Raw genomic sequence first — 25,399 nt, 5'->3', positions numbered from 1 at the left:
AAATCACTTGGAAATTCAGAGTGCAAGTTATTTACTGAACTTCTCATGAGCAACTGATGCTCAGAGGCAGTTATAACATTGTCTTGAGAGAGGTGAACAAATGTAGTGCATGCAGTCATGATTCATCAAACTTGAGTTGTATGCCAAATATTGTATACCCCTAAAATTTTTCCCCTGTATCCGAACATATTGTATTTTAGTGTGGACATATATCAAGGTAAGACTTTATATGGTCTGTTGCTTGTTATATTACAGCAGCATTGGCAACTTAGTACCATTTATACCAATTTCTACAGGGAACCATTATTTCCTCATAATAAATTCTTTTAGCTTTCATTACAACTTATTTCCTAAAATTGTTAATTAAATATTGCATAACTTTTAATTTTCATATGTCATTTAATATTGAACTATTTTAGTGCTTTATATTTAAATGAAACAAAACTGTTATTTATTAATACAAAATCAATGATTTCATACAATTTAGATTTATGTCTAATATAATGAAACAGTATGCCAGATAAAGAAAGGGATGCAACTTCACACAAAAATCCAAAGGAAATTAATTTACATTTTAATCTACAGAAATTTATTCTTATTCTTTGAAAACTAACGCTGCACAACTTTTCTGTATTCAATGTATTGGTACATGAAACTTGTCTTGCTACATAATGAATAATGTACCATATATCATCTGATAGAGAAAAAGTGTGTTTGCTAAATTAGAAATTTTATGTGTGCATTTTTGCATAAGTGTTGACACACATCAAAGTGATAGTTTTTGCCATAAACATTCTAACTGCAAAACAGTTGTTAAATGCATTTCTGCTACAATTCCTTGCAAATTTCTAATAAGCTGGCAATGAAGGCAGCCTGTGCATGGTATTTGGATGAATCCCTGAAAAATGAAATTGACAAGAGTTTGAGCTCACAGAACAAACAGCACACCACAGTGTCATCTACACACTTCAACAGATTCTAGCTACATTTAAACAACACACTGAACTTGTAAATAAGCATAAAAACATATTCTTTTTCTTACCATATAGTACTACAGTACAAAGTCCGTAATCCGGACGTCCATCATCCGTAATGATCTATAATCCAGACCTCAAACCCACAAACTTTACGCATGCGCGTAAAGAATGCACACACATTACGTGCGCGCATAATGTATGCTTTACGCATGCGCACGTTGAAAGAAATATTTAATAAAGTAAACAAATAAATATAAGGCTTTTTTTTGTAAAATTTGATACCCTTTAGATCATAATTGCTCTTTATTTCATATATTACGGTTTCATATTTTTAACTGTATAATTTCTGCATGCCATCTTACCAGATTTAAACTGATGATCTATAATCCGGAAAAATCCCTAATCCAGAATCGCTGAAGTCCCGAAGAGTCCGGAAGCACCCTTTCTACTGTATATAATATTTCTTTTTATTGCAATAAACATATTTCAAGGAAATAAAATAATATGCTCCTTCTTTTCAAAATACCTTTCATAAGAGTAGCATAGTTAAATAATGGTGCAATAAACATGCATATGTAATTCTCTTAGATTTCCTATGTATTCAAATGTTTCTGTATTAAATAAGAATAGTACGATTATTTGCCAGTGATGACTATTTTTATGAATAGCCAGAATGAGAAAGGATTTGAAAGCTTAGACTTTAAAATTCAAATTATTTCAATTTTACTTGGAAACATGTAAAATTAGACACTTTGGCAAGCTATTAATGAGGTTATTAATTACTATCTGAGATTTCCCAAATGTGTTCAGTGCAAGACAAGTTTGGAGAATCAGTAAGCTATGGCAGTACACAAAATCCGTGCAGACAATAGTATAAGCAACATGCAGTCTAGCAGTGTTATATAGAAGCATAACTCCTGGAATACTTTGCAGGAATGGTCATACTACATACTAAAAGCTCCCTAATGTTGATCCTCCAGCATATGAGGAAGGAAACCAAAAGGAGTCTGCATGCCATACTTTATACTATCTCATACTTTTATTTCAGGAGCTTATTGGTATGATATTCTCTTGTCCAGACTTATTGATGGCACTTGTCATATAGTCTTCAGAATATCTCTGTTCATCACTGCTTTCAAAACAAAAGCAAGAGTCATCACTGACGAGGGTAGACCATTCCAGTTTCTGAAAATAGTAGCAATGGAATACTTGCTGAAATAATCCACCTTGTATCTCACTCTCATGGAAGTGCATTCTGCCAATTTTTGCAGATATCATTTGCTCTAAACTTAGTAAACGACTTCCAAGTTAAGTAACAGTAAAGTAATGATGATTATGCATAGTCTCTGGCCACCTTTTCTGTCATAAAATTTGTCATTTTTTTAGCAACTTCTGGGATACACAACACTCAACAGTATTGTAATTTTCATCAAACACAATTATTTTGGGGTGTGCTAGACTAATACCTCTGAAATTAAAGATTTTGCACCTCTTTGTTTGTGAGCTGAGGATAAATGTCTATCAGCAAACATGAAGCGCCACACTAATAGACAATGCGATTTCAATTTCACCACAAGACAATGAAATTTCAGAAGTCTCATACGAAAGGAAAAAAAAAAAAATGCATTTGATTAACACTTAAACTCCTCTTACATATCACTGATTGGTGCTAGACATTGAAAAATTTGATCGTTCACCTGTCTTAACTAAATCTACAATACTTCACACACATAATTTGTATAGTCTTCTTCAGTGTCACAATTTAAATATTAAAAAGTTTAGATTCCATCTTTTTTAATGTATTTTACTATTAAGTTTCTAGTTTTACCATCTAATTGAATTAGAATAGCTGAAAACTACTGCATCAATTTCACATGCTTCCCTTTTTCTAAATTTTACAGTCTTGGAATGTTCATTTGAATTAGCAATCCATAAAACTTTTCTGTCCTTTAGGACATGACCTAATTGGTGTTTACTTATTCTAAATTTCTTCCCTAAATCTCTCAACTAAGTTTTTCAGTTTCTGCTACATATATCAAGTACACCAAATTTTTATTTTAATGTTAATGTTTCCTCTTTGAAGCCATACTAGATAACTCACAAATACAAAACTAAACTTCTTTAGCTTCCTAGTTTTAGAAAGAACTAACAATTATAATTTCTAATTAATTATAATTAATTATAATTTCTAACAATTTAGAAGAATTAACAATGATAAAAGTTTTCACTCTATTCACATCACTCACCCTATCATTGGTGATCCAGTCATCTCACCACCATTTCTTTTACACTGGTCCCTGTCTTGGATTGGCTTGCAACTTGCTAAAATTTTTATTCCTCCATGAATTATAGTAAGAATAACTGGTCTTTGAATTTTATGAATGTGAAATATCCTTTTGATAACACCACAACTTGCTTTTTCCCAATATATTTTTCTCTTTTTCCCTACTGAAAAGCAGTTTTCAAAAAAGAGGGATTAACTTTTCACTTCGTAATTTCATTGTCACAAAACTATCTTTCACCAAGTGTAAACTTGCCTTTGAAACGTCAAAAGACCACTAATAAAAAAAAATTTCCATTTTTAATTATTTCTTTAACTCTATCTTACATTATGAAATTCTTTTTCAGTGTCTGTCAATAAGCAATAAATACATTGAGGTTCCTATTTAAAGGGTCGTGTATTTAATTATGGCAAAGCACACTAGGGCTATTTGCCTAAAGGGAGGGATGCCTTCATGGAGGACTTTCTAAGGGAAACTGGCTCATATACACGTTACACATGGGGAAAACCGCAAAACCACCCATGCAACCAGCCCGTTCGCTGGATTCGAACCTAGGACCGAATTACTAGTGTTCAGTGACTTTACCGCTCGGCCGCTGGTGGGCCCCCTATTTAAAGGGACCAGGACCAACAGAATTATCCTTTAAACAAAGATGTCCCTTACAGGAGGTACTACTGCATATAATTTGTTAAAATTATTTCAAGTTTAAAAAAATTATCAAAAAACATTAAAGAAAACTTTTTATTTTTAGTACTTATATCACCATGACTATAAACAAAAATTTTATAAAATGTTTCATAGTATATCAATCACATTTTTTATTTATTCAGATTTGGCATTTATATATATATATATATCAATACTGAATAAACTGATGAAAAAAGTATTTTATTATAATGATTACTTTATATATTCCATTGGCAGGTATATTCAAAGCTGCAGCAATACATTTTATCACTAGTATTTACTTTTAATATAAATTAGAAGATTACAAAAAAATTACCCCTTCTCTTTCTATTTCAGCTAATTGTAAACATGACCTAAGCTCAAAAAGTGTCTCACCACCAAACATAGATGCAATGAGTGCACCATCAGGCTTTAGTGAACTGAGTATCTGGAGCAGAAAGAAATACAATATACATATTAATTAAAATTAAGAAAGCACTATGTTTAAATAAGACAAGTTTAAAAAAAAAAAAAAACTATAATGTAAATATAAACTTTTAGTTGCACATAAAATTACTTTCTTTATGTTTAAAAAAGGTGACTTTTTTATTTATAAATTTAACTTACTTGTTGAAGCACACCAGGAAGATCATTGATCCAGTGAAAGCTATTATGATTAAAAGATATGTTAAAAGCTAAGATAAATTAAAATAAGGATAAAATAAAACTTAGGGATATTAAAATTACTATAATTACAAAATACTATATATATATATATACATATATACACATATGATTAAAAGAAATGTGTGTAATTTTTTTATTGAAGAGTGAAGTGTTAAAAATTTTTTCAAATTAATTAACTTTGCATTATAATTTCTTCTTAATAATGAGATTAATTTATTTTACCATTAATGTTTGCATTAGTATAACTAATAATAATAAAAAAATGATCTATCACCACCAAACGTAGATGCAATGAGTGCGCCATCAGGCTTTGGTGCACCATCAGGTGACATACCCACAGTATTATATTAAAGAGGAATTACTGATATATAAAATAAAACTGCTTAATAGCCTTATACTAGAAGGAAAAAAAAATAATGAAACTAAACAACATTAACGTTGAGTGATTTTTGTTTTCTGGTAACAGTGATTTTTGTTTTCTGGTTTTTAAACATTAGAAATGCTTTATTATTTTACAAACTTTTCAGTTTTTTTATTTTATAATTTCTGCAATAATCATACTAGATTCAAACTGATGACCTTAAATTCTAGAACTGAAGTCCTGATGATTCCAGATCTCAGACTTTCTACTGCACATACAGTCACACCTCATGGTAAAGAATTTCAAGGGAATAACCGTGCATAATAATAATATATAATAGAAATTTGGTTCACTATATCCAACCAGATAAGAAAAATGGATTATCTCAAAAAAGATACAAAAATTTACTGATGAATAAAGAAAAATATAATTAGCATTGTTATCAAAAGAGGTGAATAATAAATTTGATTAAAACAAGTATATTAATATTTAATTATGATTATTATCATTATGCACGGTTATTTGTATTTGATATTCATTCTATTCCAGTGTCTCCAAAGCATGTGCTAAATTCATTGGTTTTTATCTGAAGTATTTGTCTAGATGTTGGTAGATTACAGCTTTTTTGAATGGCAAACTATTTCAGCAATGCAATGCCCTATAATCCATGTTTTCTTCATAACCAAATTTTTTTTATGAGCAGAAATTGCACAGTTTCGATTTTTTCATAGGACTAAGTTAATGAGACAACCCTCCTTTTTAATTGTGTATTTGAATTCGCATTAGTAATTCATAATTAATATGAATATGTTTTTGGAATTTCTTTGCACAGTTCTGCTAATTTTTCTTGCAATTTGCTGTATTTTTACATTATCAGTTTTTATATTTTATATGTTTTACTTTTAGTTTGTTTATTTGCACTTTCTAATTTAAAGAGGTCAGATGACATGTTGGGGAAGCTTATCAGCAGTGTAAGACGACTTCTAAATAATTTTTCAAAAAGTAAATTAATTTACAATGGTTTGCAGTCTTACATTGTTCAGACGAATGAAACATGCTATTTATCTCTCATTAATCAACCTGGTTTAATGTTTTAAATGCTTACCCCTTAATAAGTTCTGTCTGAAACATTAGATGGGAGTGATTAATTAGTTAATATGTTTATTATTTCATGTACTAATTTTTCCTTGCTATATTAATTTTTGAGGTTTTCACCAAAGTTTTTTTCTCATATTTGCATTCTGTACAATACACCTTTAGACTTATCTAAATTTCCATTTTTACTCTCCATTAAGATCCATTTCCATTAAGATCTCTTAAATATTCTACCTGCCCCACATTTTTCCTTAGACAGGATAATCTTAATTTTTACTCCTTTGAACTTAATCTTTTTTAAGTATATATAAATGTGTATATACTTATGTATTTTTAAGTATATACATTGCCCGCCACTTATTAAAATCATTGCTGTTCTCACTGTATTCAAATGCATGCTCCAATAATGCTCAGTAAAAGATTAATTTCATCTGTATTATAAATTTTATGTGGCTTGTATTTATTTAGTAGCTAAATAAAATCTGTTTTATCCAGTTCTTAGTTGCATTATAATCTGCCTTTTGCTTCTCACCAAGTAGTTCCGGTGAACAATGTTATTTCTGTTTTTCCATTTCGTAAGACATTCTCCTAGCATTTTAGTATATTTCACAGTCTTCTTAGTCAAAAGAGCTTTAGAAATATAGATTTTTATATTAGTCCCATAGCTTGTAACCATTCTAGAAGGGCAACTTTAGTATCTCTTGATTCTCCATTTCTTTTGCACTTCCTTGAAACATTTGCATTTTCTATTATTTCATCATCAGTTACAATTCTTTGTTTAAATAAATTGGTCGACGTTGTTTGGGAAATTCCCAATTTAAATGCAGTTATTCTTTGGAGGCACTGACCAAATGGATCAAAATCTTTCAACATTTTATCCGTATCTTGCAAGCTGAAATTGTTTTGCATAGGTGTTATGACATGTTACAAATTATGCACACAACAAATTAAAAAATGCTTCTTCTAGTGACATTTTCTGAGAACTCCCTTTGAATATAATTTGTGCATGCCAACAGAAAGATTTTGAAAGTAGAAACCTTAAAAAACCTTAAAAGATGGAATGCAGAGTTTGCACTTCCACCCTTATGACTTAAGCATTTTCAAATGTTATCATTTAATTTCATAAAAGCATCCCTTTTTTTGTTATCAGTACTACAGCAAAATAAAGCCATACAAATTAAAGCTCATAATACTGGTTTACACATATGCAAACTGTGCAATTTAGTGCCAAAATGGATAATGAATTGAAATTCCATGAAATTTCTTTTCTCCTTGAATGAAAATTTCATGAAATGCTTGTTAGCACTGATACACATTGTCCCTCCTTGAATGGAAGGATAATGGTAACTATATGCTGAAGAGGAAGAAAGAATTGGTCATGAATTATGCAGTGGTAATTATGGGATGAGAGACTGATTTAACAAACAAATTGTAATCTTTCTGCTGGCTAGAAATGTGAATTCTGAAGTTAAACAGTTTACAAGAAAATGCATTTTTTAATTTGTTGTGTGCATAATTAATTAATTTAAGCATGATGTCACAACTTGACCATAAGATGTCAGGTTTGGTTTAATTGTAAATTCGATTAATTATCGATAAGCTGGTATAATTTTTGAAAATTCTATTTTATAGGACACAAATTCTATTTTGCCTTGCATTTTGAAAAAAATTGATTAATATTTGGTACTGTGTGAAGTGGGATATTTTAAAAGTTACAGGTTCTGGGCATCAAAAAAGGCCACGATACACAACTTTGAAAATGAATAAATAATAGCTATGTAACATGAAAAATTATGATAAACAATTTAAGTCTTTTTTACACTATATCCATAATTTGTATTTCTTTATTATGAGACTAAACAGAGAACAATATGTTCATCTAAACTTCTTCCAGAATGACTGGCAAAATCTTCGCCAACTTTCATGTTTAGCGGGATTTCATAATCGGATAAAACCTAAAATACGTCAGCTTTTACAAGAATAAAACCTCACCAAAATCTTAATTTTAAATGTATGTTTTTGATATTCAAATTAGTGTCAAATAGGACACTTGTTTTTATAATTATTTCCCACTGATTTAGCATTTCTAATGTGAATTCCATTTTTTAGTATATGCTCGACTATTTGGAATTTTCACACATCTGGAATTTGCATTTCTTGAGCTTTTCCGATTGTCAAGCTATTACTGCACAAAAAAATAATATTATTTGAAACTTAGAAAAGTTCTTAAAAACACCTAACACTTTAGAAGTTATTCTTAAATGCGGGCGAGGTGACTTCATAGTTTCAAAGAGGGAATGCAGTGAGCCTTTCCTTTAGCTGTTAAGTACAGTCAAAAGTCGTTAATCTGGACTCGTAGGGACTTCGGCGATTCCGGATCATTGATTTTTCCGGATTATAGATCATCAGTTTAAGTCTGATAAGATGGCATGCAGAAATTATAAAATTAAAAATATGAAACCATAAATTATGAAATAAAGAACAATTACGATCTAAAGGGCATCAAAATTTACAAAAAGAAAAAGCTTAATATTTATTTGTTTACTTTATTAAACACTTCTTTCAATGTAAGTTGTTTAAGTTGCTTCATTTCATGTGATAATACTTTCTCTTTAATTCTATTAAACAGACATAATTTCTTGTTCAGTTATGAAGTTCCGATGTTCAAGTCCTATAATTGCTGTGCCGAGAATACCAACTAATTCGTCAATCGAAATTTTTTCATTTTCAATAACATCTGTGTCACTTTCTTCGCTATCAGAAGCGAATTATAATGACGAGGAATTTGATTTAAATCATATCAAAGACGGAGTACATCAAGATGAAACACTACATTTAGTAAGGAATTATAAGCCAAATAAAATAAAAACATCTGCCCTGAAGATAAGGATAGTACTGACAGATAAACTTCCAATTTATCGTGCGCCGAGGCGTCCACCCCCCGCCTCAGAACAGCGTGAAATTTATAAACAGATTTCGGAATGGTTAGATAAACAAAGGATATGCCTTTATCCATTTTTTTGCAGCAATTCCACTTTTTGTTTAATGGACTTTGAAACATACTTTCGCTTTGTAGATCCTTTACATATTAGTAAATATATATCAGAAATTATATTTGACATAATTAAAAGTTCAAGCTTACTTTTATAAAATTGCTCTAACAGTCTGCAAAAAATAATAAGCCGGATCCAATTCGAAGATTAAGGAATAACGCAATCTGCAACATTAACTGAATTAGATAATTTTAGCTTAGCTTATACTGTCCGTTATACATTAAACGTTCATTCGTAAACGTATGACGCATGCGCAGAAAGTTTGTAGCTTTGAGGTCTGGATTATAGATCATTCCAGATTATGGGTGCCCGAATTAATGATTTTTGACTGTATTTGGTTTTAGTTTATGAATATAAAAAACTACCTCTATTCAAGTTTTGTTATTTGTCAATATTTTCCAAATTTTTTATTTATGTTACAAAACACTTTAAAATAATCTAAATAAATGCATATATGTATTTTTCGAGTTTTGAAAAGTAAGGGAACAAATGATCTTCTAGCAATGCTGAAAGGGTTACGTGTAGCAAAACAGATTAAGAATCACTGAGGTGCATGTTATAAACAACTAGAATAATTAATAGAGAACATTCTTTTAAGATTAAAGTAAACAATTAAAAAAATAATAAAATGCAAAGGCAAAGAAGAAATTAAAATTCAGATCAAGCCATTCTTATCTCACAAGCATATAGAGATCCTAGTATATACTGTTAGTCGAATTAATACAAATGATGTTATAAGGTATTTCTCCCGCTTTCCTAGCGTGCCTTCATGGTGTAGTGGTTCTGCATGCGAGGCCAGTATTCCAGAGGTCCGTGGTTCAATTCTCGACGAAGGCGATTGCTAATTTTTCATCTTGCCTGCTTCCAAAAAATCCTAATGTCTCTACAGTGGCACCCGAACTAAAAGGGTTGTGGATGATGATTCTTCACACCAGAATTTGGCAACTAGGTCCTCTGAAACCCTAGTTGCCGTTTCAAAGGGGAACTATATAAGGTATTTCTCTCACTTTCCTAGCATGCCTTCATGGTGTAGTGGTTCTGCACGCTGGGCCAGTATTCCAGAGGTCTGTGGTTCGATTCCCAGCGAAGGTGATTGCGAATTTTTCTTCTTGCCTGCTTCCAAAAAATTCTATAGTCTCTACAATGTATCTACTATTATTGCAAAGTATGTTAATTGCAAGGGATAATACAAATCACTTATTAAACTAGATGGTATCTAAGCCCATGAATATAAATACAACAGGACATACTAATGAAATTTTTCATGAATGAATGATACAAAACACTCCCATGCAATATAGCAATGACATTCTCAGCTATAGTGAAACATCTGAATAATACAAACAGTTTAAAGATGGCTGTACTTCAGTATAAGAGGAACCTGATCAAAATGGCATTAGTCATTCCTTTGAACATTACACTATAGTCATTTTTTTTTTAACATTCTATGAATGTAATGCCTGCCACTTGAAAATCAATGGGTTGTTTGTTATCCATTGATTTCCAAGCTTGTACAGCAGAAGCTTGACACCAGCTTGCAAAGCACACCCACCTTTCTATTTATATATAAAACTTTTCTATTCACAAATACATACAGTTTTGAAAGGCTAGCTCCCATTAGGCACCAAGATAGCTGTTTGCTTTCAGGTAGGAAAAACTGTAAATCTGCATTATAAGACTATATATTATAAGAACATTATAACCCGCATAAAAGAACCTTTTTGACATTGAAGATCAATGTTTTCTGATTGGCTGTCTTTTCTAAAAAAACATGGTTGTATGTCATTATGGATTCAAAATGTTCATCAAAAGCAGTGAAAAAATTCAAATTTCCCACCGCCAAAACATTTAAGAGTACATTTACTGACAATAGGCAAAGTCACAGCCAGTATTTTTGGAGATAAAAGTGACACATTTTACATGGATTTCATATTTTGTGACACATCCACTGACAGAAATTACTAAGATCAGGTTCTTAGATAACTATGTAGTACTAAGAAAAATAACCCGGTTTGATCACTAAAGGTGTTTAATTTCTGAATAAATACATAAATAAATGCAGGTTTACATACCAACTACTGAAGTAATTTTATTTTGCAAAAACTTAGAAGGTTACTACACACACCTATTATAATCCAAATGTTGCTTCAATCAGTTTTCATTGTTTGGAGCCTTAAAGGATTTCTGTGGAGATCAGCATTTCAACAGCAATGATAATTTCTAGTGATTTTCAAGTGAACCCAGCCATATGGTCAAGACTCAGACAAATGGAAAAATCAATGGCTATTTAACACTAGAAAAACAGTGGGTTTTGTGTATTATTATAGTGGAAGATTACACTGAAAAAATAAAAATTATTATTGCTCATTTATGGGTGTTTTTCGTTGAAAAATATGAAAACCCCTGTTGAATCAAATCCTTGTCATAAAAAGGCCAAAAGACTTTATTCTAGCCAACAGACTCTCGTGTAGTAATAAATGAAACTCAAATTAATTTACAATGCAAAATAAAATATTAAAAAACCACATTAAAGAAATCACTTACCTTAAACTGCTTAAAAAAAGATCAATGCTATTATTTGAAAATGGTAAAAACTCTTCATCTACAACCATTTTAAAAGTAGGTATATCTTCAGAAACTTCACTGATTTCCTTAAGAAAAAAAAAAAAAAAAAAAAAAAAAATTGAAGGGCAAAATGAAATACATGAGACCACAGATCCTTTATTTCATTTAATTTCTCTACAATTAATTTGATCAGGGAAAGAATATCCTAAAATAAACTATGCCACTTAGTACATACACATTCTTAGAATTTCTTAATTTTTTTCAAAATTAAAAATCTAAGACTTATATTTTTAACAATTAATTTGTAATTTAAAATCACTGCATATATATGCACAGAATGCCTATGTACCAATGCTTAATATATAGAACCATACAGTATGATATAATTTTTCAATTCTTTTTCTACATACTTAAATACAAAAACAAACAAAGAAAGAAAAAGGAAGGAGAAAAAAGAAAAAAAAAAAAAAAAAAAAAATTATTCGATAATTATTTCAATTTAACTCTTTAAACTTAAAAAAAATGTATATATACATATTTAATATATTTTACAGCAGATTCAGAAGACTTCCCTTTTAAAATATATGTTTTACAACTTTTTCAATTTATTTATTCAATGTTATCCTTTTAAAAAAATACATACATTTTTAAAGGAACTCTTAATGCGACTTACATTGTAATGTAAATACAAGAAGCATGTATATGTTACAAACTGTTATAACAAAGTATCAAAAATTTTAACATAAAAAGTACTTTTCCTGAAGTTAAAACTTTAAAGGCTTTGAGCATAGATAATTTTGGAAAGTGTAGGTGATATTAAAATGGGTTCATATAAAAAATGGTATTAAATTATGTTGCATAAGATACCAATAAGTAAACTAGTTGAAGAGAGATATAAATAAGAATTCATTTACCACCATTCCTTGAGACATATCGCATTGATAGATCACATCAACTTTTTCCTAAAAATAGAAACAACTGGTTGATAACATGATATATATAACATGTTTAATTATAATTAATATATAGCTAAAATAAAATTTTAATGGAGATTAAAAACATATTTATTATTATTTTATGGTCATATGAATGGAAAAGCACTAATGCTATATAGACTTACAGTATTCACTAAATGATAATTATAATAATTTTGCATTAACTTATTTTATAGTTTATATTACCAATCTCTTTTCCCATCTTGTATTAATAATGTTAATTTCGCTGTGTTTCTCATTTGAGAAGCATTTTATTCTATGCTAAATAAAATGCTATTATTTAAAACTTACTTTGAAAATATACAGTCAAATTATATAAAGATTAATTACACTGAATGCATATAGAGAAGCTCTACTTTTGTTTGGCATCTTGTCAAATAAATTTGTGTGTAATAAGTTATCAAAAATATAAATAAGGCAGGTAGGTTAAAGAGCTAATTAGAACAGATGGACTTCACAAAACATTTTAAATCTTCACTTTTAAATCTTATGTGTGATCACTTCTTGATCATATTGCTCATTGCTAACCCTTAAAATATTATATCAAGTTTAGACATAGCACAAACTATGCTCTTCAACTTATGAGCATATATCAATGTTTAGTGGTTCCATGGAGTTACAAACTGGCACAGAAAACTAAATACTCGTCAAGATTTTTGGCTTTTAAAAATTTACACTGGCCCTTAAAAAGAAAGAAAGAAAAGAAACAAATGGTGGCTTAATAATGTATAGGTGCAAATTATTAGACGATACAGCATCTTTTTAACAAGTTTTTCTAAAACTGAAGTAAATCTTAATTCTGATGCTTGGGTGATTTTGAGTACTGTTTCCAACTGAAACAATTTGTGGGGTCTTGAGTAAAAAATTTCAGTGGAGAAATTCATATGCTTTTACTGACAAGATTTACACACAGGTTAGCTAAAATAAAACTAGGATGGCAATACTTGGATTAATAAATTTCATCGAATCTGAAAAATTAAACTAAGCACAAAGCAAAAGAATGCAATTTGTTTTAGCTTTCATACACATAAAAAAAAAAAAAAAAAAAAAAAAGAGAGAGAGAGAGAGAGAGAGACTGACTATGCCTGAGGGAAGACTAAATGAATATGAATTCTGATAATATAACATGACTTGCATACTTTCTTTTAATAAATAAGACTAATTTCTTTAAATGATAATTAAAATTAATGATAATTAAAACTAGCTAAAATAAAATTACACTGCAAAATTATGAAATAGCTAAATAAATATACCTTATTTTATGATTTCCTTTTTCTAGTAATTAATGATATGTATATCAATTATAAAAAACTGGATAGAAAATTAAATATGATTTCCTTGTATTTTATTATGTTTTTATGATTTTTCTTTTTCTCTTTACTTTTTTCACTTATAAATCATAAATACATACAATTTGTTAATATTCATATAAAAACTAATACTTGTGAAATTATATTTTGATTAATTATCATTCTAAAAAATATTTAAGTATAAAGTAGAAAATAATGAGAATTTAGTGATCAGAGAACAATTTTAGCCTACAGGTGGCAAAATCATAAATTTACCCCTACCTTAATGTTATTAAGAAATGAATGTAATTTTCATGGATTTACAGGTTGCAATAGGAATTCTTACACACACACTCATCAAATTATCTTTCACCTACAGAATACTTATGCAAAAATTTCATTTCTCACTCAGCAGAGTTAAAAAAGATATTCATTTCCAATAGATTCCATGCTGCTAGGGATATATGGCAATTATATTGAAGACAAATTGGTCAAAGTTACCTTTTTGTCTACTCAACTGATTATTGCTATTTCTTTCTTAACACCAATTACGTATTATAAAAAAAAATGTTTTTAATTTAGAAAGAAAAAAAAAATTACAGATATTTTTCAAAAGAAATTATCTATCTTGCTGATCCTCTTTGCAGATACACAGGACTGCATGTAAATTATTGTCTTTAGACACTTGCACAAACTGATGAAAGATGAATTCTATAAAGAAATCTAGGCAAATTTTTCCAATTCTTGAAATTTTTAACTCGAATTACAATGCTGCAAACTGAAATACATACAGCATAATTAAATAATACTAGATTATTACAGCTATTGCTTTCATTCTTTAAAAATCGAAATATCTGAAACATTCTTATTATCCAAAATTCATAAACTGTCATCAATTAAAATTACCTAATTTACTTAATTTAAGAAAGCAAAATCCATGGATACCAGCTCCCATCCCCAAAAATCTAGCACTCCCCCCTATATAAAATGTACTTTATTTTAATACAAATTTTTCTTTTATTTCACATTGTGCAATCAAACATTTAATCCTAGTTTTCTGGAATTAAGTGAATACATAAAAGCTAACAAAATGATTCTGTAGTTAATATTAGGAGGGGAAAAAAAACTAATTAAAAATTTTTTTAATTTCCCAAAATTACTTTTATACAAATACTTTACTTTTTTTTATTAAAAAAATAAGCTTACACTATTAAGATGCTTTGTAACATGACCTCTTCCACATCCCAGCTCTACACAAACAGAAAATTTCCTGTAAGATAAATTGCATTATTTACAAATAAACAGTATGTCAACAGCAGACAAATGAAAAACTTGAATGCAATAATTAATTCAAATGAATTCAGAAATACAATTATACAGGCAAAAGTAAAATAAGTAACAGAATAGTCAATAATAAAACATTTTGAACAAATTATAAATGGATTCAACAAAATTTTTGTAAAATAAAGTTAAAAATGGAATTTCCAAAAAGCCTTCAAATTTTCAGCTATCATCTTCATCATCCTCCCCATGAAATATGATAGCTGGCCATAAATTATGCCAAGAACTTTTTATCTAGAGTAACTTAAGTATCTGGAGGCACATCCTTCCACAATCTCGCTATGCTCCACTCAGCAGATTTTATGTTAAAATATTAAAAAAATTCTTGCATTGCCATTATTCAAGAAATTTAACATGGATTTTAAAAATGTGACTTTATATTTGCACTTCAGCGTGCGCACTATTCCGACATCCATAGGCTGAATGATGGACATACAGTCTGGAGGAAGAAATAACAAGGATACATTATCTTTCATTAAAACTTTAAGTGAAATATGAGCTGAACAGTTATCTATAATTAAGACAATGTTTTGTGTCATCAGGTTAACCAATTTTTCACTATCAATGAGTTCATCTGTAAATAATTCAGCATTTTCAGTATCAGCTGAGGCCTTTTTCATTTGAAATTTTTAGTTGCCTCATACCATGGCAATTTTTAAATTTGATTAACCAACCTGTCAAAGAAGTGCACTCAGTTTTTTAAGTTCATTTCCTCATGAAATATTTTGGCTTTAGCCATTAGCATTGGATCCGTCAATGGCACGCCATCTCTGTGATACTGTCTGATCCATCCAATCATCACTTTGTCATGATTGCCCTTTTTAGCATAACAAATAATTTTTCTGTTATTCATTGCAAGTGGGGTGTCTGAATGCACAAAAAATTCCTTTTTTTGTTTTCTTATATTATATACAGTTGACTTTCCAATGCCATACACCTCGCATAATTTTGAGATGGATATAGCTTTATCCATTTTTGCAACAATTCTACTTTTTGTTTAATGAACAGTGAAACATGCTTTCACTTTGTATATCCTGTTGAGGCTCCAGAATTAGAAACTCTTTTCGACATAATCAAAAATTCAAACTTAAATTTTCATAAAATTGCTGTAATAATAACAGCCAGCAAAAATAATAAGCTGGATCAAATCAAAAAGTTAAGGAACAGCACTATCTGCTATATTACTTGAAATTCCTTGGAATCAATAAAGTGTAATTTTAGCTTAGCTTAGTAGTGTCTGCTATACATTATTGGCTATGTATCATGAGATTGACAATGAAAGACAAGTAGTTCCGCTAAATTTTGTCTTGCTTCTGTCGCGCACTGAGATAATTAAGCCCGAATTGCATTAGTTTAGTTATTTATTATACTTGCATCTATTTCTTGCACATGCTTAAGGCTTTCTTGCACATTATCTGAGTTCTGACTAAATAAATTCCCACATATACTTAAGGCTTATCAAGGACCGGCACTAGATATCTTACTGTCTGATGCAGTCTCTGTGGGTCCTAAATTCTTCTACCAAGCACCTCTATAAGTTCTGAATTTTCGCCATCCCTAAATTTTAGGTCCCCCTGCTTTTCATAAAACCTAAAAATTTTGTCATGCTGCAATTTTGTTGTTCGGCGCTTCTCTAAATTCCTAAAAAACTGTCTTCCCTAAATTCTGCCGTCTGGTGTGGTCATACGAGCTGTGGTGCTGATTCTGGGTTTATGTGAATAACAAATCAGTTATTCTTAATTTAAATAGCACTAGATGTAATTTTTTGGCCTATAGGTATCTTTAACAAAATCTATTTTTAGTATATGGAAAGAAATTTTTGTTAAATTTTTCCTCGTCAATATTTTTAGAGCTTTTAACTTAAACCTGTTATCATCGAAGCACAATGTAAACATAAAAAATTACTATGCACCTTGTTATTCTGTTACTAATATTAAAAAAAAAAAAGTGTTTAGACATCACTGCATGAATCATTACTCAAGTTATCATATGTTGATAAACATGAGGCAATGAAAGCAAAATATAATAAATAATGTTTCACCAGGTTGGCATCAGAGATATAAAATATTAGTAGGTGTAAAATCAACAATGTTTCTGTGTAGAATGTTTCGGTTTGAGACCAAGTAGATACGCAGCTATGAAGCCAAATTATTGATCATACAAATTTATGCTAAAATGATTGTTTCTTCAATAATGAAGTATTTTATTTAGTGCCAAGATGAAATTAAGACTCTCAACGTGATTTATTAGGCACAAATGCACACACACACACACCAAAAATAAATAAATAAATAAATAAATAAAAGGTTGTTGCTGGCTTTGAGGTCCAAATTTTAGATCATTCCGGATACTGGACATCAGGATCTCGAACTTTGTACTGTATATAAGCAAATAAATTACTATTCAAAAGGACATGTATTAGTATCCAAAAGTTAAGCATAATCGAAGTTTATATGAATATTTAAGGAAATCTAAGTCAGAATGGTGGCAAATATGATATGCAAGTGTAATATGGTTATATCATAAAAAAAGCAAAAGAAGGATATTCATCACTTTTATTTAAAAAAAAAAAAGTGTTTAAAAGAAAACAGTGCACAAACTATTAGTTTGTACACTGTGTACATGGATTCTTGTCAAATATTTTTGGTTAGAAACTTTACGTTTTTGGTATCTAAATTTTTTGTTTTCGTTTCGGATTTTTAGCTTAAATTGTGTCTTCAAAACGTGGTTTTTTGCATGTGCGAAAACCGCATTCTTGGAGAAATTTTAGGCTTAAAATTCGAAATGTAGACAAAAAATTTAGGTAGTAATATGACGGCATGGGGGCACATATAAGAGTAGTTCCCACCTCTTGTACTGTGAAACCTCTGCCATGGTCTTGAGAAGAAACACATTCAGAATTTGAGATCATCCATATTCCAAAATTCTTCCTTTCAAAACATGACCATTTGGCATCTTTGTGCCATCCTATGGCCTTTTTGATCATTTAACTCACTTTTTACTACAGAAATTGCACCTGCCTGATCTCTGTATGGCTTGTGAAACAGTTTTATACTTTCTGACATGCACACATGTTTTGTGCATGCCAATGTCGACTGAAATGCGCACAGTTTCACCTTAAAACAATGATTCTTCACAAGTGAGTTTGAACAATTTAATTCATATTTACTCACATTCTTCAACATTTTATTAATTATGCTTAATTTTTGGACACTAGTATATATATTGTTGTGCATACATATTTACATACATACATTTCTGAATCTGGTCTCAATAACAGAAAATACCTTCTCTGCCGATAGAAATTTGTTAAGTATGAAAAAATTTGCCTGAACTTTTAACTCATTTCAATATATAAATATTAAGTAATGAATTATGCAATCGATCATATCATCTGAAATAAACTAGAAATGTACTACCTAATGATGTCATAAACTCGATCAGCAACACGATCACCAATCTAAGGAGGAAAGAGTACATTATAAAAAAATTTTGTACATCAAATATTTGAATGCAAAAATTTTATGAATATATTAAAATTTTAAAATGTGCTTTAAATTATGGTAATAAGTTACAAGACCAATATAAATTAAAATAAATATTCCTAAGTAAAAATGGTTCTTCCGTATTACAGTGGCCCCCAAAATTTAATCGTTAATTTATCAAGATGTGATTGTCTAAAGAGTAATACTAAAGTGTAATATGGAAATACTGGAAAAATTTTAGGCCTATATGTATTATATACGAGCAGCTGTAGTTTTTTTTACTAGTTCCTAAATTTACAGATTTTTTGGTTATGTCCATAATTTTTTAAGGGCCACCTATTTGCTTACTGGATTAGATGTAGAGAATTTTTACTCTCATGACTATTTTAGCAAAATCTATACTCTCATAAAGCTGAGTTGCTTCACCTACCACTTAATTAATATCAGTTCCTCTAACCAGTATATAAATTGTGACATGGTTATAAATATTCTGAAAGCCTTCAATAAGTTGTCAAAATGTATGGTTTTCCTGAACATGCAGTTTCTCATGTTACATTTCCATACACTTTCATTGCTATGTAGTTTTATTTAACGGCCATTTTCAAATATTCAAATGAGAAGTAAAACACTTTCTTGAAATAAAGATATTGCATCTTCTTCATTTCTCGATAAACCAAATATTTTTAATTTCTTTCAAAAAAGAAAGAAAAGAAAATACAGTCACTCATGACAAGAAAATTATCAATGATCATGAATTTGTAACATTTATATGAAAAAGAAAATAAGATATGCCATTTATTTGCCACACTAGCAAACTTAAATGATTGTGGTTAAGATTACCAGCCATTTTATGACGGTTTGCGTTGGTGATTTATTGATAATCTTGGCACAGAATACAAAATGCAGGCAGTGATAAGGAAGTACAGAAATTAACATACGTACATTTTCCTCTTCCCATTATGTTTTGTTATTCCTGAAAATTTTCTGCTTGGCATCTTTCTTCAGATTAAAAATTTTGTGCTTGGTGATTTTTTTCACTGCAATATATAAATACCGAATTTTTAAATCTCTAAAGTTTTTGCTTCCTTTTTTTTTACTTTGCATATTATTTATTAATAGAGGTGTAATTTATTATGTCACAGCAATTAAGGACTCCCTTCAAGCTGTACTTTTTAGAAGGATTTTCTAGACTCTGACTTGAATTTACGCTTTATGTGAGAGAAATCGCAATAACTATGCAGACAGCTGATTCTCTTCCATAAATTCAATGTGGGATTAGCAGTATTCAGTGTTCTTATTCATCTACCAGTGAGGTTGCTATCAAGTATTCATCAGATGTGCCAATTTCACTCATTTGGAAATAAAAATTATTCATTTAATTAAATTAGTTACATTTTTTATCAAATTATTTCCTACAATAAATTAAAACCTTTTTTTTAAAGTGACAGCCCTGCAATATATTGCTCACTGAATCAAAACTATTCAGAACTTCATTTCATATGTTTACCACTAATGGCAGTTGTGGTAACAGTACTGTTTGGCAAATTAATGTGCGTGATTTAACACTTTGTGGCTCAGTGTTTCACTACATGGAACACCCAAATTGAATCGTTTCTGAAACCTTTAAATTCAACCGTAAATAGATAAAAATGCCTTTATAATATACTTTGAACTTTTCTTTTTAAACAGTAGATAGCAGCATATCACAAGAAGACACAGAATTTTGATTTATTATGTGTTATTAAAATCCACTTTTTTCAAGTAATTTTCTCTATTTTTTAATGATATAAAAAATTTTATTTGGAAAAAAATTTAGGCATAATTTTGCTGGCTCCAAATTATTTGTTCTATATTTTTTTAATCTTTCATACAAAAACCATACACAGAATTATTGAATAAAACTGGGTGTTCCATTAGCAGGAACACTGCGCCTTTAGCGATCTCATGCTGTTACGAATCAGAACATCTGTGCTTAGGAGAGAACATCCGGTGTTTACGTTTTCTGTTTCCGTTGTTTGGGGGGGGGATGAATGAATTCAAACACAGCAGTATTGAGGGGTGAGGTGTGTTTTGTGTAATGAAAGCCCTAATATTGGCATTTTTAATTTTTTGGGAGTAGTTTTTAGGCGGGAAATTTTATTAGTAGCTTGACTCATCTTTACTTAGACCTGCGCAAATTTTTTGCTGTCGCTTTTTAGTCTCATTCCTGTTTATTTTCAATAATTGTGTAGATATTTTTCGTGTATGTATATATTATAGGCTTATTTTTCTTTATTGTTAATATTAATCATAGTTGGTTTGTGCTTCCATCAAAAAGATGTGACTTGCTTTGAACAATTTAACGAAGCTAAGAAATAGGAAAATTTGTAAATATTTTTGTATATAGATATTTATCTCATTTATCCGTATATATATTCAAGAATATTATGTATATCCAGGAAACCATGTATACAGCCATAATATAGAGTTTTTTCATTCTTATACAAACGCTTCTACTCATTTTCGTGCTTCACTGCAATGCTCGCTTAGTCACACTTTTAAAAGCTCTGACAGCGCAGTGTTCCACCTCATGGAACACCCACAGAATTAAAATGGTAAGTGCAATTTTTACAAAATTTTACCTGTATACACCTTTAGGATCAAACAGACTGCATACAACTTTTGTTGAAATTCCGACGTTAACGCGTTAACGCACAGTGCGCCGCAAAGGGTTAAGTGTCAAAATAATAGATAGCATAGGATGACACTGATGGCATATACTATAAAAGCACAATGCTAACCTTCCAGCACGCGCATATGCGCAAAATTTATGACAAATTCAGTTTTTAATGCAAATGTTTTGCATATCGAAGCTGAGACATCTAAACATTCTTTCTACCCTTCCCCTCATCATGAAATATGCTAACAGGAAGTGATTTGACTTTTTTTTTTAATTGGGTATTTGTGTTGTGTGGCAGCGTTTTCGTAAAAGTTACGACACGTGCGTGTTCATGGTTCATATTTTGTAATTATGTGTTATTAATTGCCATGTATTATTTTAATCTGAATACATTTGGCTCTGTAAATTTTATATCAGTTTTCATGGCAAAAATATATGTGCAACCAGCTGATTTTGCTCGCATTTTCAAGAATTATCTGATGAAGAAAAGGAAGACAAGGAAACCTTTGAATGGGAGAACAATAGCGTTTTCCATTCCTTATTTCTATTTTTTAGAAATAAATTAAAATATTAAAGTTAGTTTAAAGTGTGTTTTTGTAACCAGTAAGAAGTAAATTTCCTTGCAGAAGTAAGTAATGCTAAACTTACTTTTTTTCCTACCAAGGTGTTTTCCTTTTTTATTTGTCTAGACTTGCCTTTGATGACTATTAAAATTAGTTTCAATTTTAAAATATAATTATTAAATAATAAATTTAAAATGTTCTATAATGAAATACATTATTGCATTTCCATCTCACTAATATAAGAACTTAAAAAAATTATTTACTTATATTTGAATGTGATATCATTTGTATTTTGCAATATTAAGATTAATATTTTATTTCTTAACAAATTTATTATCAATATCACTCATTTCTGTCGTTTTTCATGCCAAAAATGGTAAAATAACGGATATAGTAAAAAATATGACGTGCGCATGCTCATGTAAAATTGCCAAGCGCGCATGCTGGAAGGTTAAGCATGATATTATTACTGATAACTTTATTCACCCAATTACTGTTGTATGTTATTATTAATGACAAGTACTGGGCGAGTGCAATCAAAGCAATAAGTTGATTTTTAATCATATTTCCATAAATAACATTAACACAAATATATTCATCATGTAGGTACTCTTCTGCTACTGGGATTGGATTAAAAAACGTATGTATGAATGGATGTGCATGTTCACATATACATGTATATATGTACGTGTATGTATATAGTACATGTATGTGTATGCATACATACACACGTCATATACATAAATTTTTTAACCCAGTCCCAATAAGAAAAAGGTATAGTAATTTAACATCGGGAAACATGTAATTCAATTTCTTTTCTTTTTTTAATAGTAGTTTACACATGAGTATCAAGTTCGCTTGGGGACTAAGTAGCAGGGGTCCTGCGACAAGCTGACCACTTGTTCAGGGCATACGCTTATGCACCTCTGGGCCCACGGTCAAGAAAGCAGATTTTCGGGCACAGCAGGCCTTTGCCCACTAGGGCTATTGCACCGAGTTTAGTTTACACACCTCAGACGCAAAAATATACAATCGCTAGGGCTACAATCAGTGAGAAGAAAACGTGGACATGGCATGTGAGAAATGCACTTCGTTCAATTATTTGGTGAATCTTCGGATTATGGTAACTTGGAGATTCTTTGGCGACCAACCCTGCTACAGAAACCTGCTAGTTTTTTTTTTTTTTTTTTTTTTTTTGTACGCCATTTTGTTTTCACGAAGTAAAGATATTTTTTTTTTTTAACTCAACATTTTTTCTAACAATCTGCTAGCCGAATATTACGCTTATGCTAGAACTTTTATGGAACAAAAGTGCTTAATCATAACGAAGATTAGGTGTGAAATTGGGAGAAAGTGCTTCGCAGGTTTTTAAGAATTGCACATACGCTGTATCCATGTACACATTGACCTATTTTCACTTAAAAAAACATCCCAGAATTGCACAAAAATGGCATTGCGCACACTCTTAACTTTATCCATGTACACATCGACCTATTTTCACTTAAAAAGTCAAAAGAAAATTGACAAAAATACAATTCTTCTTACTCTTGTTAAAAGCGCCAAACAAATAAGTGAGCGATTCTGCACTTTAGCATCGAAATTGTTTCTATGTGCTTATTGGCTAAAATCACGATCGGAATTTTCCGGAAAATGTCACATGACATGTCTCATGATCTCTCATTTCTCTGAGACAAAATAATCTGCGATTTGAACCGTGTACTTCTCAGATTATTGCTAAAGTCCTACCTAGTAACCTTTATCGCCTTACCATAATGTCGCCAAACTACCTGTTACCATATTCCAAACAGTAGCCAATTATTCTTTCCAAAACTGTATGGAAGCTTGTTGTGCCCCAACTTCTTTTGACTCATAGCGCAAGATTTGCATACAGGGCATTTATGCTTAATTACGCAATAAAAATACAGCCATATAAGTTTGACCACATTTTTAGATATTCCTAAACTTACTTCATCTTTTAAGACGTTATATATGTTTCCATCCTGCAGACTGGCAGACCATTCACGATGCACCCGTTTGGCTTTCCTATCGAATACATTTAAGGTGGTTTCCTTTGAAAAATACCTGAGTTCTCTTCTGGCATTATTTGATGAAATTCTAGGAAAATCCATCCGACTAGAGTGTAACTTGCACATTCTATAATTTAAAGGATTTAATAAGCTTGCTTCCTTAAATTTAGGACGAGTCCGCCTAATAAAATTCAGTGCATGTGTCGGAGCAAACATAATCTAATTTTTTAAAACCGCTTAATGCCAGTTAATTTCAAAAAATGAAGCGGAAAAACGAATAATGATTTTTTAATTTCCAATAACAAAAATTCATGTCTTTACAATTACGTTAATACAAACTACAAAACAAATATATCTCGTCCGGAAACTTCTAAGCCTTTCTGCCCGCTGCAGTTATAGAGCGTATGTAAACAACTATTACGCAATTAGAGTTATCTCGAGAATTCCATAAAGTTGAGATCTTTGATTAGTGACATTAAAAATGTTTTAAGTAAAAATTTCATGAATTAAAAGTATTACCTTTTTAAATTTTAGTATAAATTTAAAAGTTTTAAGCATATCCTTTCCTCTTGTTTAATTTAGATGAATAAAAATACATAAAATATACTAATTTAAATCGCCTTTTGTCATTAAGTTAAATTATTTAGTATTAAAATCGTGTCACAGCTTATTAAAATTTGGTTATTGTATATAAATTTTGCAATATGCAGAAATCTGTAATTGCCAAGTTGCAAAGTGCACTTCAACTATCTGTTCCTTGAAAGCATGGTTGTAAACATGGGGTCTGTTTCTGCTGGAAAAAAACGTGTAAAAGTTAGTAAAAATAAAAAGAAATCATGGAGCAAGTTTTGTGACGTAAAAGATGTTGAAGAATATTTAGAAGAGAAACGTTTTGAAGAAAGAATTGGGTACGTTGTAATAATTTAGTGCTTTTCATGTGATCATTTTTCAGAATATCTTTATTATTCGTGCATTTTGTTCTTAGTGACATACTGTATGGACTATCTGTTTTCCTTATTTGTGGCATGAATATAAATTTCCATTTGGAAGACCTTCCCTAATGCCTAAATAAATGATCTTGGACAGATCGCCCTCCGATTTCTGATGCTTTGATGCAGTCAATGAACCCACATGAACATTAATATTAAGATTTGTCTTGAATCACCTCGATTTAAAATAATAATAAAAAAAAAATGTGGCTCTAGTGTAGAATTGGGTGTCCCTTCGATTAGCAACAATTTTTTGTAAAATTTTGGCGATGAAATCGTATTTCTGGTTACCATGATAGTGTAACTTTGCTTTACCCTCCTGATTTTTTTAAAATAAAAATAGATTGATGTGTACATGGACAGAT

General features: G+C 30.2%; 2 protein-coding genes across 3 annotated transcripts in view; one reads left to right on the top strand and one right to left on the bottom strand.

Annotated features, from left to right (window-relative positions):
• The window catches only part of LOC118187380 (arginine-hydroxylase NDUFAF5, mitochondrial-like), a 30,176-nt gene extending 5,753 nt beyond the window's left edge, over positions 1-24,423 (bottom strand). Inside the window, exons 1-7 of one of the 2 annotated variants that reach the window (XM_035357590.2) lie at positions 23,986-24,423; positions 18,731-18,771; positions 15,177-15,240; positions 12,601-12,648; positions 11,666-11,772; positions 4,553-4,592; positions 4,263-4,373 (exon numbers count right to left, since the gene is read on the bottom strand). In XM_035357590.2, coding sequence (XP_035213481.1) covers positions 4,263-4,373; positions 4,553-4,592; positions 11,666-11,772; positions 12,601-12,648; positions 15,177-15,240; positions 18,731-18,771; positions 23,986-24,261 — 687 coding nt within the window. In that variant the 5' untranslated portion in view covers positions 24,262-24,423. The remainder of the gene's footprint in view (positions 1-4,262; positions 4,374-4,552; positions 4,593-11,665; positions 11,773-12,600; positions 12,649-15,176; positions 15,241-18,730; positions 18,772-23,985) is intronic. The other variant, XM_035357591.2, reaches the window with a different exon arrangement.
• A 371-nt stretch (positions 24,424-24,794) lies between these two features.
• The window catches only part of LOC118187379 (ribosome biogenesis protein NOP53-like), a 73,793-nt gene continuing 73,188 nt past the window's right edge, over positions 24,795-25,399 (top strand). Inside the window, exon 1 of the mRNA XM_035357589.2 lies at positions 24,795-24,953. Coding sequence (XP_035213480.1) covers positions 24,811-24,953 — 143 coding nt within the window. The 5' untranslated portion in view covers positions 24,795-24,810. The remainder of the gene's footprint in view (positions 24,954-25,399) is intronic.

Source organism: Stegodyphus dumicola, chromosome 9 (genome assembly GCF_044657685.1).
Source record: "Stegodyphus dumicola isolate Sdum_Otavi_A_Nest chromosome 9, ASM4465768v1".
In the NCBI taxonomy this organism is placed as follows: domain Eukaryota; kingdom Metazoa; phylum Arthropoda; class Arachnida; order Araneae; family Eresidae; genus Stegodyphus; species Stegodyphus dumicola.
This window is presented reverse-complemented; position numbering and strand designations above follow the sequence as displayed.